At 39.6% G+C, this 15,293-nt stretch overlaps 1 protein-coding gene and 1 long non-coding RNA gene across 2 annotated transcripts in view; one reads left to right on the forward strand and one right to left on the reverse strand.

The window, feature by feature from the left end:
• Positions 1-1,649: 1,649 nt before the first annotated feature.
• LOC149442052 (uncharacterized) lies at positions 1,650-14,961 on the reverse strand. Its single transcript, XR_016307248.1, has 2 exons — positions 2,791-14,961; positions 1,650-2,319 (listed from the first exon to the last, which is right to left on the reverse strand). It is a non-coding gene; the product is annotated as an uncharacterized LOC149442052 (long non-coding RNA).
• LOC149442053 (myosin-4-like) overlaps positions 6,204-15,293 on the forward strand; it is a 28,980-nt gene continuing 19,890 nt past the window's right edge. The window contains exons 1-8 of the mRNA XM_089656575.1: positions 6,204-6,261; positions 8,121-8,334; positions 8,429-8,572; positions 10,019-10,175; positions 10,477-10,504; positions 11,623-11,737; positions 11,828-11,920; positions 12,593-12,656. Coding sequence (XP_089512701.1) covers positions 8,134-8,334; positions 8,429-8,572; positions 10,019-10,175; positions 10,477-10,504; positions 11,623-11,737; positions 11,828-11,920; positions 12,593-12,656 — 802 coding nt within the window. The 5' untranslated portion in view covers positions 6,204-6,261; positions 8,121-8,133. The remainder of the gene's footprint in view (positions 6,262-8,120; positions 8,335-8,428; positions 8,573-10,018; positions 10,176-10,476; positions 10,505-11,622; positions 11,738-11,827; positions 11,921-12,592; positions 12,657-15,293) is intronic.

The following is a 15,293-nucleotide window of genomic DNA, read 5'->3' on the forward strand; positions in this document are numbered from 1 at the left end:
TGCCAAGTCGCACCTATGTGAACGGGGTGTTAGAGTAGATTTCAATACGGGACAGATAACCCACTGGTTTTCCACAGCTGGTCATTCTGCAATGGCAGCATGAATATGAAAGTGATTTTATTTCATCATGACCCACAACACTGTGTTCTTGCTTTATCCATTCTAATCCAGACATATAGGGGGAGATTTATTAAAACTGGTGCACACAGAATCTGGTGCAGCTGTGCCTAATAACCAATCAGCTTCCAGGTTTTATTGTCAAAGTTTAATTGAATCGCTGAGGTTAGAAGCTGATTTACAAAATCTCCCCCACAGTGAATCTTGCTTTAAATTGGACATTTTCTTTATGTTTTCCCAAGAACATGGGTGGAATCATAGGGGTTGATTTACTAAAACTGGAGAATGCAAAATCTGGTGCAGCTGTGAATGGCAGCCAATCAGCTTCTAACGTCAGCTTGTTCAATTAAGGCTTGACAATAAAACATGGAAGCTGATTGGTTTCTATGCAGAGCTGCACCAGTTTTACCCTAGGTTCACGACTGTGTGGGTGGTTCCGCTGTGGATCCGCATGAAAATCTGTGCAGCAGCACCACCCGCACAGAGAATTGCGGACCCGCGGGCGGGTGCCATTAGTTCTAATGGCACGATGCCCGCACTGGGTAGCGCAACCGTACTGGGAACCGAGGTTCCCATGCAGGCTGCGTTTTCCAAAGAAGTGCAGGGACTTCTTTCCCTGCGTGTCGCGGGCACGGGAGTCCATTCAAATGAATGGGCTCTCATGTCCGTGCAAAACGCGGCCCACACGGCCGCATAGATGTGACCTGGGGGTTAGAGTAGATTTCAATACGGGACAGATAACCCACTGGTTTTCCACAGCTGGACATTCTGCAATGACAGCATGATTATGAAAATGATTTTATTTCATCATGACCCACAACATTGTGTTCTTGCTTTATCCATTCTAATCCAGACATATAGGGGGAGATTTATTAAACCTGGTCCACACAGAATCTGGTGCAGCTGTGCCTAATAACCAATCAGCTTCCAGGTTTTATTGTCAAAGTTTAATTGAATCGCTGAGGTTAGAAGCTGATTTAGAAAATCTCCCCCACAGTGACTCTTGGTGCAGCTGTGAATGGCAGCCAATCAGCTTCTAACGTCAGCTTGTTCAATTAAGCTTTGATAATAAAACCTGGAAGCTGATTGGTTTCTATGCAGAGCTGCACCAGTTTTAGTAAATCAACCCCATAGTGTAGTCACATTACATTGACATAACATATAATAGAGAACAGCCTTCCTTAGCTTCAGCAAAACAGAACAGTTTTCAAATGGTAATTGTCAATGATTATTTTTTTATTAGTAACTGTACCACTGTTCCGCCAATGCCAGAAATCGATCGCTGTTTGCCCTAATACAATGATCTCATAGAGGTGGAAAGTTGTCTCAGCCCAGAACACATACTATGAATAAGAATCCGCACCAGCCCATAACTTGCACATAAATAAATGAAAAAGCTGAACAGAGAATTTTTTTTTAACACATTTATTTCAATTATATTTTAACTTTATATAAACACATATAAAGCACGTATAAAGCATAAAACATGTTATTTACATATATATATATAAAAATGACATAAAAAAATAATATATATATATATATATATATTTATCAACTGATCTACAGGATATATACAGTCTATGAGCATATATATCTATACTATATTGCCAAAAGTATTGGGTCCGCCCTCCAAATTATTGGATTCAGGTGTTCCAATCCCCTCCATGGACACAGGTGTATACAATCAAGCCCCTAGGCATGCAGACTGCTTCTACAAACATTGGTGAAAGAATGGGTCGCTCTCAGGAGCTCAGTGACTCCAAGCGTGGTCCCGTGATAGGTGGTCACCTGTGCAATAAGTCCATCCGTGACATCTCCTGGCTACTAAATATTCCACGCTCAACTGTTAGTGGGATTATAACAAAGTGGAAGCAACTGGGAACAACAGCAACTCAGCCACCAACTGGTAGGCCAGGTCACATGACAGGGCGGGGTCAGCGCATGCTGAAGTGCACAGTGCTCAGAAGTCGGCAACTGTCTGCAGAGCCAATAGCTAAAGATCTCCAAACTTGGTGTGGCCTTCAGATTAGCACAACAGTGCATAGAGAGCTTCATGGAATGGGTTCCCATGGCCGAGCAGCTGCATCCAAGCTTTCCATCACCGAGTGCAATGCAAAGCGTCAGATGCCATGGTGTAAAGCACGCCGACACTGGACTCTAGAGCAGTGTTCTCTGGAGTGACCAATCACGCTTCTCTGTCTGGAAATACAATGGACATGTCTTGGTTTGGCGGTTGCCAGGAGAACGGTACTTGCCTAACTGCATTGTGCCAAGTGTAAAGTTTGGTGGAGGGAGGATTATTGTGTGGTGTTGTTTTTCAGGGGTTGGGCTTGGCCCCCTAGTTCCAGTGAAGGGAACTCTTAAGGAGTTTGCATACCAAGACATTTTGGAGGAGGAGATGGGTAGAGCTAAGAACAGCACATAGATTTTCAACCCCCCTGGGACCTCAAGAGACTATAGAGCTGATAGAGTGGATCAATGCCCCCAGAACCAGCCAAGACTGAAATTAATTTGGGTGGGGAAGGGGGTGTGTATCTATAGGTATAGTTGGAGTTCTGCTGATCTCTTCGAGGTGACAATATCTGAACTATGAGATGACATTCCACTGAGACTTTCACTGATTATTGTATTGATATGGATTGTAATCGATGTCTCTCCAATAACGTGTACCTGTCTCCTGCCTGGTGTCTCCAGGGATTTATCTTCTGTTCTGCACACACTTTGTAGTATGATAATATTGTCTGCAAAAACATATCCACACCCTGACAGATAATTCTCTGAGATACTTCCCTGCAACAGAACAAAATAATTCCATATATTAATGTCAGTAAAACAACAAGATATCCATGCAATCTGTCATAAGGAAGAAGAAACAGAACTGCTTACAATTATCAGCTCTAAGGCTTTATCTATCTATTTAAGTATTGATCTATCTTCTAACTCTCTAATTTATCTCTCTATCCACCTTCCTTTATCTATCTATCTATCTATCTATCTATCTATCTATCTATCTATCTATCCACCTTCCTTTATCTATCTATCTATCTATCTATCTATCTATCTATCTATTATCTATCTATCTATCTATCTATCTATCTATCTATCTATCTATCCATTATCTATCTATCTCTCTCTCTCTCTCTCTCTCCTTTAACTCTCGATCTATCTATCTATCTATCTATCTATCTATCTATCTATCTATCTATTGAAGTATTGATCTATCTATCTATCTATCTATCTATCTATCTATCTATCCATTTATCTATCTATTCATCCATCCATCCATTATCTATCTATCTATTAATAAATGTTAACGTTTTGGTGCACTGCCTACTTCAGATTTTACTTTTTTATAGATTGCACCCTGGACAATATCTCTACAAGCGTGTATATTATCTATCTATTTGTTTATCTATCTCTCTCTCTATAGATCTATCCATTACCTATCTATTGAAGTATCAATCTATCTATCTATCTATCTATCTATCTATCTATCTATCTATCTATCCTTTATCAATCTATCTATCTATTCATTATCTATCTATCTATCTATCTATCTATCTATCTATCTATCTATCATCTATCTATTTATCTATCTATCTATTCATTATCTATTTATCTATCTATCTATCTATCTATTGAAGTATCGATCTATCTATTCATTATCTATCTATCTATCTATTGAAGTATCGATCTATCTATTCATTATCTATCTATCTATCTATCTATCTATCTATCTATCTATTGAAGTATCAATCTATCTATTCATTATCTATCTATCTATCTATCTATCTATCTATCTATCTATCTATCCATAATTTATCTATCTATTCATCCATCCATTATCTATCTATTTATGTATCTAGATTGCACCCTGGACAATATCTCTAAAAACATGTGTATTGTCTGTCTGTCTGTCTGTCTGTCTGTCTGTCTGTCTGTCTATCTATCTATCTATCTATCTATCTATCTATCTATCTATCTATCTATCTATATCTGATACTTCTGACAGCTGTGCCTTGCAAAACAACAAAATTGTTAAATATATTAACGCAAGTAAAAAACAATATCAGAACAACCTGTTACATAAAAAAGAACTTGAACCACTTGTGATGGGAATAAAAATTAAGTTTTCATTTTTCCCCTCTATCAAGATCTCAGGTCTTCAAAATGCTAAGATCAAAGTAAATATAAAATACATTTCATACAACACAAAACTGTTGAAAAACTCCTGAGACTTTTTTGGTGGGTAAAGGGGGGTAAACCACCTGACAGACTTCCCAGCTCTCCATACCTGCTGCTCCCATTATAAGAAATGAAGCAGGAGGAATGAGTCCCAGAGGCAGTGATTAGACTCAGTCCTCCAGCATCCCTTCAACACTAAAATATCAATATACACCGAAGTCAGTTCTGGGGAGATCGGTCCTTAGAAAAGACATAAATGAAATATTAAGCTGGACAGAGAGAGAAGTAGAAATAGATGGTATTGTGAACCTTAAAATAATGTTCCATAGCGAGAACTTCCCAGAGATCAGGAGATGGCACTTAATTTATCTATCTATCTATCTATCTATCTATCTATCTATCTATCTATCTATCTATCTATCTATCTATCTTAGGGATCCTTCTTTTATCTATCTACATATTTTTCTATCTATTGACTTCTCTCTCTTATCTTCTATCTATCTATCTATCTATCTATCTATCTATCTATCTATCTATCTATCTATCTATCTATCTTTATCTATTGATCACTCTTTCTTTTCTATTAATCTCTGTCTTACCTTCAATCTGTGTATTGATCTCTCTATTTTCTATTGATCTCTGTCTATTTTCTATTTATCTATCCATCTGCCTGTCTTTTTATCTATCCCTGTCACTATTAGCACTCACTTAGTCTGTGTCTATCTATCTGTCAGGTAATGATTTTGGTTACCATTGGAGTGTGAATTGCGGAGTCCTCGGCTCTCTCCTCTCCAGTCTGTAGCAGCTCTAGTTACATCTCCGTCTTCCACACTAATAACTGGCCATCAGATCTCATAGCATTAACGATTTGTCCATATGGCTGTGTGTACACAAGCAGCCAATAATATCCCGCCGTGCCCCCATGGATGGCAGATCGCATCCTCGACACATTTTTACAGCTGCAGCCAGAGTCTGATTCACCAAATATAGAGAGTGAATGTGCTGGGGCAGCAATTGCGTGTATATAAAAGTAGTCAGGATACTGGGGGGCTCATCCTTCACTGCTCTGCATCTAGAGGTAAGACTGTGCCAGAGGAACCACCATGCTACTCAGACCACCAACCTCTATCCTGGATTATGACAGGGCCTGGGGCCCCTTCCTACCAGGCTGCAACATTTTTATTTTTTACTTTTTTTTCTAAGAATTTACAATTGGCCAATTAATTGAGATGTAATAGTTTCATATTTGACTAGAATTCAGCTTAAAAAGTAAAAAATACTCTTTTTGAAAATTCAACTTGCTACATAAATTGGAAACATTTAACTTCCCAACCACAAACAACCTTTTCCTATGGCCTGAATTAGTTTTTTTTTTTTTTTACAATGAGAGCCAATAGGAATTCTGCAGGGAGGAGGAGATTGGTGAAGAGCTTAACAGTCAGCATAGCAAACCACCAAGTGTCTGTCTTCCTCAACCCTCAGTAATGACTTGTCTGTCTGGGACACACAAGGGGGGGGGTGGGGGGTAGTCCTCACTGTAATTACTTTTATTATTGTGGATATCACCCAAGTTGGAGCAGGATTATTCAAGAAAATCTGTCTGATCCATTTATTTATCATTATTGGTTGGATTAAGACCTTTTCAAGACCTTTTATTTGCAGTGGACCATTACCAATTTGGCTTTTAATCACGATTGTTGTTTTTTTAGTTTTTTTGGATGACGTATGGGAGGAATATTATTGAAGCTCCAGATTTTTTTATAGAAACTTTTCAGGAAAGGAAGCCATACTATCAGACACCCAACTTTTACCTATAATGATGATATTTGTCCATATGTGATTCCTTCGTGTCATGTGACACCATTTTTATCCTGTATTTAATACAATGTGTTTCTTGTTCACAGCTTCATTTCCCTTCCAGAGTCATCATTTTTAGATCTTAAAGGCATATTAGAGGTGAGAAGCCATCATGTTCTTATCTATGTAACATTTAGGTCTAGAACAGGGGTCTCCAAACTATGGCCTTCCAGGTGTTGAGGAACTGCAAGTCCCATGAGGCCTTGCAAGACTCTGTCAGCCACAGGCAAGACTCCCAGAGGCAGAGGCATGACTGGACTTGTAGTACTTCAACAGCCGTAGGGTCATAGTTTGGAAACCCCTGTTCTAGAAGGAGTGACCAAGCTATGCAGTTTTCTATCATTATACATTATTTATAAGGAGAGATTTTTTTTTTAAATGTTCCATTTTACTTCTTGTTAGAATTTTGTTGTAAAATAACCTGTCCTATCTGTGACCTCCAAGCTAAGCGTGGCATCCCGTTATGGGAGGACGTGGACTATATTACACTTCTGTCCCACGTTAAACCCTAAACTCCACTGTGGGAGGAGACAGACTATATTACACGTTCCATGCCTTCTTAAACAAGGGCACCCCATTATGGGAGGACGTAGACTATACTACGTGTTCCATCCCACATTAAACCTTGACACCCCACTGTGGGAGGATATGGACTACACTACTTGTTCCATCCAACGTTAACATTGGCACCGCACCATGGGAGGACATGGACTATATTACATGTTCAATGCCTTGTTAAATCCTGGCAACCTACCATTAGAAGACATGAACTATATTATATGTTCCATGCCTTGTTAAACCTGGGCACCCCACCTTAGGGGGATGTGGCCTACATTGCATGTTCCATCCCACATTAAAGCCTTGCAACCCACCGTAGGAGTAATATTACACGCTCCCTCCCTTGTTTAACCCTGGCACCATTCCGTGGGAGGATGGGGACTATATTACATGACCCATCCCATGTTAAAGAACACCACCGTGATGTGGGAGGACATGAATCATATCACATGTTCCATGCCTTGTGAAACCCTGGCATCCTATTGTGGGAGGATGGGAGCTATATAACATGTTCCATCCTTTTTTAAACCCCGGAACCCTGCTGTGGGAAGACGTGGAGCATATTACATGTTTTAGCGCTTGTTATGTGCAGGTTTCCAGATTTTAAATCTAGCTAATTAATGATAATTATTTTACCCCCATCTATATATCAAGACGTTTCTAATGTGTGTATGATAAATGCACAGTCACAGATAGCGATATAATGTAAAGTATATTTAAGGCCAAAATGCTTTTAGCAGTTTTGGGTGGAGGTATAAAGGGTTACAAACCCTGTTACTTTTTTGTAGCCCTCTGTGGGCCATTATGGGGATTTACTTCCAAAGTAAGGGTGAATCTTCCTAGCAGGGAAACAAACAGAGGTTAGGAGTGGACAAATTACAAGCAGAACCAGTATACTAATCACTGTATTATCTCTCACACTCCAGCAAGAAATCAGCATTGCTGAAATATGCCTTAAGCCAGTCTTAGATGATGCAATTTTCTTTCCTGCAACCATGGAGAACCCAGTAATTATTGCTAGTGGCTATAGCCACTGGCAATAATCACATCCTAAAAATCCAACATGCTGGTTATACCCAAATTGATAAATAGATCAACTTGGTATAATCAGCCTGTCCATTCATGGTTTGACTCTTGGTCAGTTTAGCAGGAACCGTCTATGGCCAGCTTTACTTTTTTGCTTTAGCAGATCTTAGGCTGCCAACCAACGGAAGGTAGCTTCAAAGTTGCAGATAATAACAAAGAGGCTACTGCTGTATAGTTGTCCCACACCTTACAGATGTGGTAGTTTTGGCTATTTGACACACACCTAGAATTCTTCTCTAAGTATAGGGACACTGAAAATGTTAAATAATACCAACATTTCAGAAAATGCTGATATTTGTTTTTTTTTTCCATAGAAAACCATCAGCCATGGGTGATGGTGAGATGGCCGTATTTGGGGTCGCAGCCCCTTTCCTCCGCAAATCTGAAAAGGAGAGGATTGAGGCCCAAAATCGGCCCTTTGATGCTAAAACCTCCTACTTTGTAATCGACCAAAAAGTGATGTACGTGAAAGGCACCATCCAGTCCAGAGATGGGGGGAAAGTCAACGTAAAGAAAGAAGACCAGTCCGTAAGTTGGTGAAAGCAAAATATCATCTCCATTATAATACATGTTTATAATAACTACACTCGGTGATGTTTTCTTCCTACATGCCTTTATGTAGACCGTAACAGTGAAGGACGATGAAGTTTTCCCCATGAACCCTCCAAAGTACGACAAGATTGAAGATATGGCCATGATGACTCACCTAAATGAGCCCGCTGTGTTGTATAACCTCAAAGAGCGTTATGCAGCCTGGATGATCTACGTAAGTGGGATATATTACATGACAGAGAAATATCTCAAACTACACAAAATACTACTGTATATACTGGGCCAAAAACACATATGGTGGCTCTGGCTGCCAGTAGACAAGTGTTACAGTATGGAGTAAGCAGCGTTGAAAAAAAAAAGATAAAAGACTATCATCTCCTCGTCCTATTTTAAAACTTTTTGCCCACACCAAAGAGGCAATTGGTCAATCATTCTCAGCCTTGAGATAAAATAATTATTGTGAAAGAGATGCTAGTAATAGTCACTGTCAACTGGACTTCTGGTTCTGCAATGTTGAAAATGCTTCACTACTCATCTGATTAGCTTTGTTGGTTCTAATAAGTGTCATGGACATTAGATGTATACAGGGGTGGACTGACCATTTGGAAACTCAGGCACTGCCCAAGGGCCCGGGGTCAGTAGGGGGCCCCATGAGATGCCCCTGGTACCTTTTTCATAGGCTTTTTTGAGTTTGGGCAAGGACACAGGGGCCCCATGATCCCCTATTGCCCGGGGGCCCCATGAGTTGTCAGTTCGCCCCTGGATGTATATCTACGCGGGAAACTCAGTCACCTTCAACCAGATACCAAGGAACGTGTCAAGGCAGATGTTGGTTGTCCAAGAACAAGACTTGGACAAATGTTGAGGTTCCTACCAATCATTTGAACTGGAGAAGCTGCTTAGATCATTATATTCAACAATGCAGAACAAGTCCAGCTAAATGTGACAAAACTACTAGCTATAAAAATGAATGTTGGGATAACAGCGCACATTACCAGATGGGTCTTTAAACACATGTAACGGGAGCACACCCAAAGGCACGATAAAATCTGCTAATTGTAAAATAGTTGTGGTGTCTGGATTTAGCTTTTCTCTTCCATAATTACATTTTTAGGTAGGTGTGACATGTCCGCCATGTCCAGCCTCAGCTGGATTTGTTCAAAGAAAGTGGAACAATCCCCAGGGGTAGATATGGCCAGTTTTGAGGCAGATGAGAAGAATAATCCTTTCACATCTCCCAAAAGTAGTCAGATCATCTCCCTAGATTTGACTATTCCCAAGCAGTTCAATATGAATTATAACTATAGATGTTAGTTGTTAGACATGCCCTGTCTGTCCAAATATTCCATTGCTGATTTGCAAATATTTCTGCACTTGAGAGTGTCTGATGCTGATGCTCTGACCAGGGGTGGACTGATTATTTGGAAACTCAGGCACTGCCCGAAGGCCCAGGGTCAGTAGGGGGCCCCATGAGATGCCCCTGGTACCTTTTTCATAGGCTTTTTTGAGTTTGGGCAAGGACACAGGGGCCCCATGATCCCCTATTGCCCGGGGGCCCCATGAGTTGTCAGTCTGCCCCTGGCTATGACTATAAAGAATCTTTATTGTCCTTTGCTAACCATATCTAATATATTTCCTCCACTTGTCGCTTGCCATACAGACCTACTCCGGCCTCTTCTGTGTCACTGTCAACCCCTACAAGTGGCTCCCTGTGTACAACCCAGAGGTGGTTGCTGGATACAGAGGGAAGAAGCGTCAAGAGGCTCCACCACACATCTTCTCCATCTCTGATAATGCCTATCAGTTCATGTTGACTGGTGAGTTACATCAAATATCGACCAATGGAAACAAAATGTTGCCTTCTGTCTGCTGCTTAGTACATCCAGTTCTGTCAATGAGTTACTTTTTTGTGGGCTTTTCAGCAAAGCATACCATCAGTCATGTGACAGATTCATTAGAACTTTGTTATGCCCTAAAAATATGGCTAAAAATCACAAAGTAGGTGACAAGCATAAATAAATTGGCTGAGCTGCATTAATACTGTCCTCTTAAGGGTAGAGGGATTAACAAGCTGTTGGGGGATTATGTCTAATGCTAAGTATATTCTTCCACCCGCAGATCGTGAGAACCAGTCCATCCTGATCACGTGAGTTCACTTTCTTATTTCTGCACCATTAGTGACATCTGCATCACTTGGCCATTGGGTCATTATTACAAATGAGAGTGAAAAGGGGATAAAGTCCTCAGACTATATACAGTAGGGCATCCTCAACCCATATACTATAGGGGGTCCTCAGCCCATGGTGGAGATGGTATAACATAGACTCTTCCTTGACTCTACTGCTGTATCACATAGATACAAGACATAGGTTTTTTGACAAGCTTTACATAGATAAAGTGTGTCTAAGGTCCGAATGATGCTACAGTAAAGCTCCTATGTGTTTCCTTCTTGGGCGGCAAGAGCTACAGCTCATGGAGGGGGGAAGACAGTTCCATCACAAGAAGTAAAAACACAAGAGTAATAATGATTATTATATTTTATTCAGATCACCTCTTATCCTGAGAAATAAAGCACAGAGAAGAAGAATTAATGTAATATGGCAACATGGGGTCTAATTTTTTGTTGAGGAGTTGGCTTATAATGAATTCTGCACCATGGTTCAGATGACCCTCACTACAGCGTAGGGTGCTACCATTCTGAATGGGTTTCCTGCATCTCAGCGATCAGACCTGGGAACAAGGAAGTAGGGCAATTATGGGAAAAGGGAAAGAGGATTATGGGAATTCAGACTCTGGGGTTGATTTACTGCAGGCAAATAGACTATGCACTTTGGAAGTGCAGTTGCTCCAGAGCTTAGTGAGTGAGGAGAAACTTTGCTGACTTCCATCATTCCATTACTTTTTTTTGCTATTTTTCTTGCATGTGATTGGGTATACTTTGCAAAGTGAAGCTTCACCTCATTTACTAAGCTCTGCAGCAACCGCACTTTAGCAAATCCACCCTAAAATGTTGGAGTCAATGCTCATTGAGCAGTGAAGAGAAATTATTACTTAGGTAATGACAGGAAATGTCAGATAATGCAGACTGTAAGTACAAAATCTAACGGTACATTAGACAATTGTCTGACATTAAATGATTGCTCCTCCTCTGCCCAGTTTGGATGCCCTAAATTCAATGCTGGGTCTATTCCAAAAGGAATCTCAAATCTGACAGGTCCCCTTAAAAACTGAGATTCAGTGATTATTGCATCTTGTATCCCCCAGTGGAGAATCTGGTGCTGGGAAGACTGTCAACACGAAACGTGTCATCCAGTACTTTGCCACAATTGCAGCCATCGGAGACAAAAAAGCCAAAGAGGCTGCGGCGGGAAAGATACAGGTGAGCCGCCAGTGGAAGGTCATGGTTAACCCAACACCAGGAAGAAGAAATACTCACTTACACCTGTATGTTTTATTCCACCAATACTAGGGAACTCTGGAGGATCAAATCATCCAGGCCAACCCTCTGCTGGAGGCCTTCGGCAATGCCAAGACAGTCAGAAATGACAACTCCTCCCGTTTTGTAAGTTGGATCAAATGACTGGGGTTTAAGTTGCAGTATCCAGATGTCTGTGCCCCTGTCTGTACTTGAATTTTTTTTTTTTTTAATTCTCTTTATAACTTATATAAGTAGAGAATACAAAACAAAGCCTATTGGGCATACCCAGGCTTGATCAAGTCACAAAATAGCACAAACAAAACAAAAAATAAACATAACGAATAAGGTAGGGTTAAAAACAACAAACAGACGACAACCACACTAAATGATATCACAGGGCTTAAATATGGCAAAAAACAATTCCCACATTAGGAAGACCACTGGAGATCCCACACCGAGCAAAAAACCTGCGACAAGAGATAGAAAATCCATACCTCAATCCTGATCAGAACTGGAAGGGACCGATTCTCAAGAACCAATCCAAATATGCCACACCTTAGTAAATTTAGTGGGGCACCCCCTAGATTCATAAGTGTATTTATATAGTAGGAGGACTGTATTAACCAAATGTTTCCAGAAACTGGATGTGGGGGCATGAGGGGACTTCTACTTCTACTTTACGAGCATAAAAAATCAAGAAACCAATCAAGGTTCTCATGGCGTGAGAGATAGCCAAGGCCTGAACCAAAGTACTTGAATTATTTAAAAAAGTATGTTCACAAACTTTATCGCTAATGCTTCTTATTTGATGTACAGGGTAAATTCATCAGAATCCACTTTGGGACTACAGGAAAGCTGTCTTCTGCTGATATTGAAACATGTAAGTAAAATGTCTTAAAGGAGAACTAAGGCCCAACTTTCCTCCTGCCCTTATGGCACCACACAGGCATGTTTCTATAAAAGCATAATACCCTCATATAGATCATAATTGTGGCTGGTGCAGGGGATTTCTATGCTGGATAAAGGCGTATATCACTTCTCTGTGCAAAGTCTAGTATACTCACTGACCTTAGCTTTGTGACTCTGACCATTTGGTTGTGCCCAACCTACAATGATGTCTACATGCTCATGAATACAATAAAAGATCATATGGTTCATCTCCTAGAGAATACACATAGTGCTAGCCCAACAGATGGATTAGTCTGATTAAGGCCTGTTTCACACAGGCTTCAGCTTGTATAAGAACAGTGTGCACAGAAAGCTTTTATGAAACATTCAGCAAACTTTTGGCAAGCTTTGAGTAGCTTTCTTTAAGCATTTAAAGCACCCTTCAGCTCTGATTTGGGAATGTTATACACAGATCCTAATGAGAGTGCTGATTGTCACTTTAAATAAGCTGCTAGCTGGTTTTCAACAAGCTACATGTTGTGCTGAAGCCTGCTAGCAGCTTGTTCAAACTGGCAATCATCACTCCCATTAGGATCTGTGTTCAATATTTACAAAATGGAGCTGAAGGGTGCCTTAACCACTTCCAGTCCGGACACTTTTACCCCCTTCCTGACCAGGGCAATTTTCAACTTTCAGCGCTATCACACATTGAATGACAATTGCGCGGTCATGCAACAATGTACCCAAATGAATTTTTTACCATTTTTTTGACACAGATAAAGCTTTATTTTGGTGGTATTTATTCACTGCTGGAATTTTTATTTTTTTTGCTATGTAAATGAAAAAGTCCAAAAATTTTGAAAAAAAGTGTTTTTTTATAAAATTTTGCAAATAAATAATATTTCATCATAAATCTTTGCCAAAATTTATTCCGTTCTCTTTTTAGTAAAAAAAAAATCCTAATTAGTTTATAACCAAAAATTATAATTTTTAAACATTTTTTTTACATTTTTATTTAATTTTTTTATATTATTATTTTTTATTATTTTTTTTTTTTTACATACTGTCACCCTAGCAGTACAGTGTCACCATGGTGACACTGTACTACTTGTGGGGGGTGATGAAGATTTTTTTTTTTTTTTTTACACTGATTGCTTTTACACCCATATAGGATGTAAAAGCAATCATTTCTCTTTCTCTCTGTCTGCATTCTTGCACTCATTGAGAAGTACTGAGTGAGCTGTGATTGGTCACAGCTTGTCACATGGTACAAGGCTGTTGTGAATAGCCTTGTACCATGTGACCTCTGTGATCATTCACAGATTTCACACGTAGTAAGCAATGATGTCACAAGTGACATCTTGCTTACTACTTTGCATGTGATCACTGATTGGCCAATCAGTGAACACATGATTGGGACCTCGTACAGAGGTCCCGTCCGACGATTGGTGTTCCACTGTGTCCGGAGGACACAGCGGGCACCGGATCGCGGTGCTGCGTTCTCCCAGGGAGCGCGCACAAGCAGGGTGCGGGCAGGGCGTTTATAAACGGCCACCCGACCCTGCACTGCCGCCGTCCGGCCGTTTATATGCAACGGCCGGTCGGGAAGTGGTTAAAAAGCTTCAATAAAGCTGGCTGAAAGCTCCGCAAATACTTTGTAAAAGCTTACTGTTCACATTGCTCTTATACAAGCTGAAGCCTGTGTGAAACAGGTGGAGCTGAATGGCACCTGTATAGTAAAGCCTGCAGCAAACTCCTTGTGTCAGGATGTCACTCATTAAAGTGGAACTAAACTGTGTCCTAGCACTCCAAACTGAAAATGCTATTTAACTAGTTTTTAATATGCACATCATATTTACCCATCCATCTATGTCTCCATGCTTTATTTTGCTGAGAAACCACTTTAAAAAATACTCTCTAGCATTTCTAGCTGTGGCCATCTTGAGTAAGGGCAGATGTTTCTTGTAGCATTTATTTCCTGGAATACATCTGCGCTTATCTCAGGCATGCAGGCAGGAGGGTGTGCTTAGTTGTGAAAGCCCCTCCTTACCTCCTCCAGATGAAAGAAAATAGTGCCCATGAAGACTCTTGAAATTCCCACATGGAAGAAAAATATATTTTAAAAATATTCTTTGCAAATATATTGACATATATTTGAAATACTACAATTGTGGCCGCATTCAATATATTTCAATATATATATATATATACAATGTATGTTGAAATGCATTTTTATGACAGAATATATGAAAAATAATTTTTAAAAATACATTTTCAAATATGCTGTGTGCCTTTAAAAATACATTTAATCTACATTTTTCCAAAAATGCATTTAAAAATATATGTAAAAATATATGTTAAAATTACTTTTTTATATGGTAAAACAAATCTGAAGAATATATTTTAAAAAATATATTTAAAAAATATTTTTCATATATTTTGTAAAATATAAAATACTCATTTCAACATGCAGTATGTATATATATATATTTGGGAAGAATATTTTTAAACTATATTTCAAATATATTTTTCTTCCATGTGGGTTATGACATTCTTCATCAGAAACCAGGAAGCAATTGAAGAAAAAAAAAAAGTTACAACCTTAAACACACACACATATGTATATATT

The sequence above is a fragment of the Staurois parvus genome, unplaced genomic scaffold, assembly GCF_062004578.1.
Source record: "Staurois parvus isolate SC_StPar_1 unplaced genomic scaffold, SC_StPar_1.0 ptg000918l, whole genome shotgun sequence".
NCBI lineage: Eukaryota > Metazoa > Chordata > Amphibia > Anura > Ranidae > Staurois > Staurois parvus.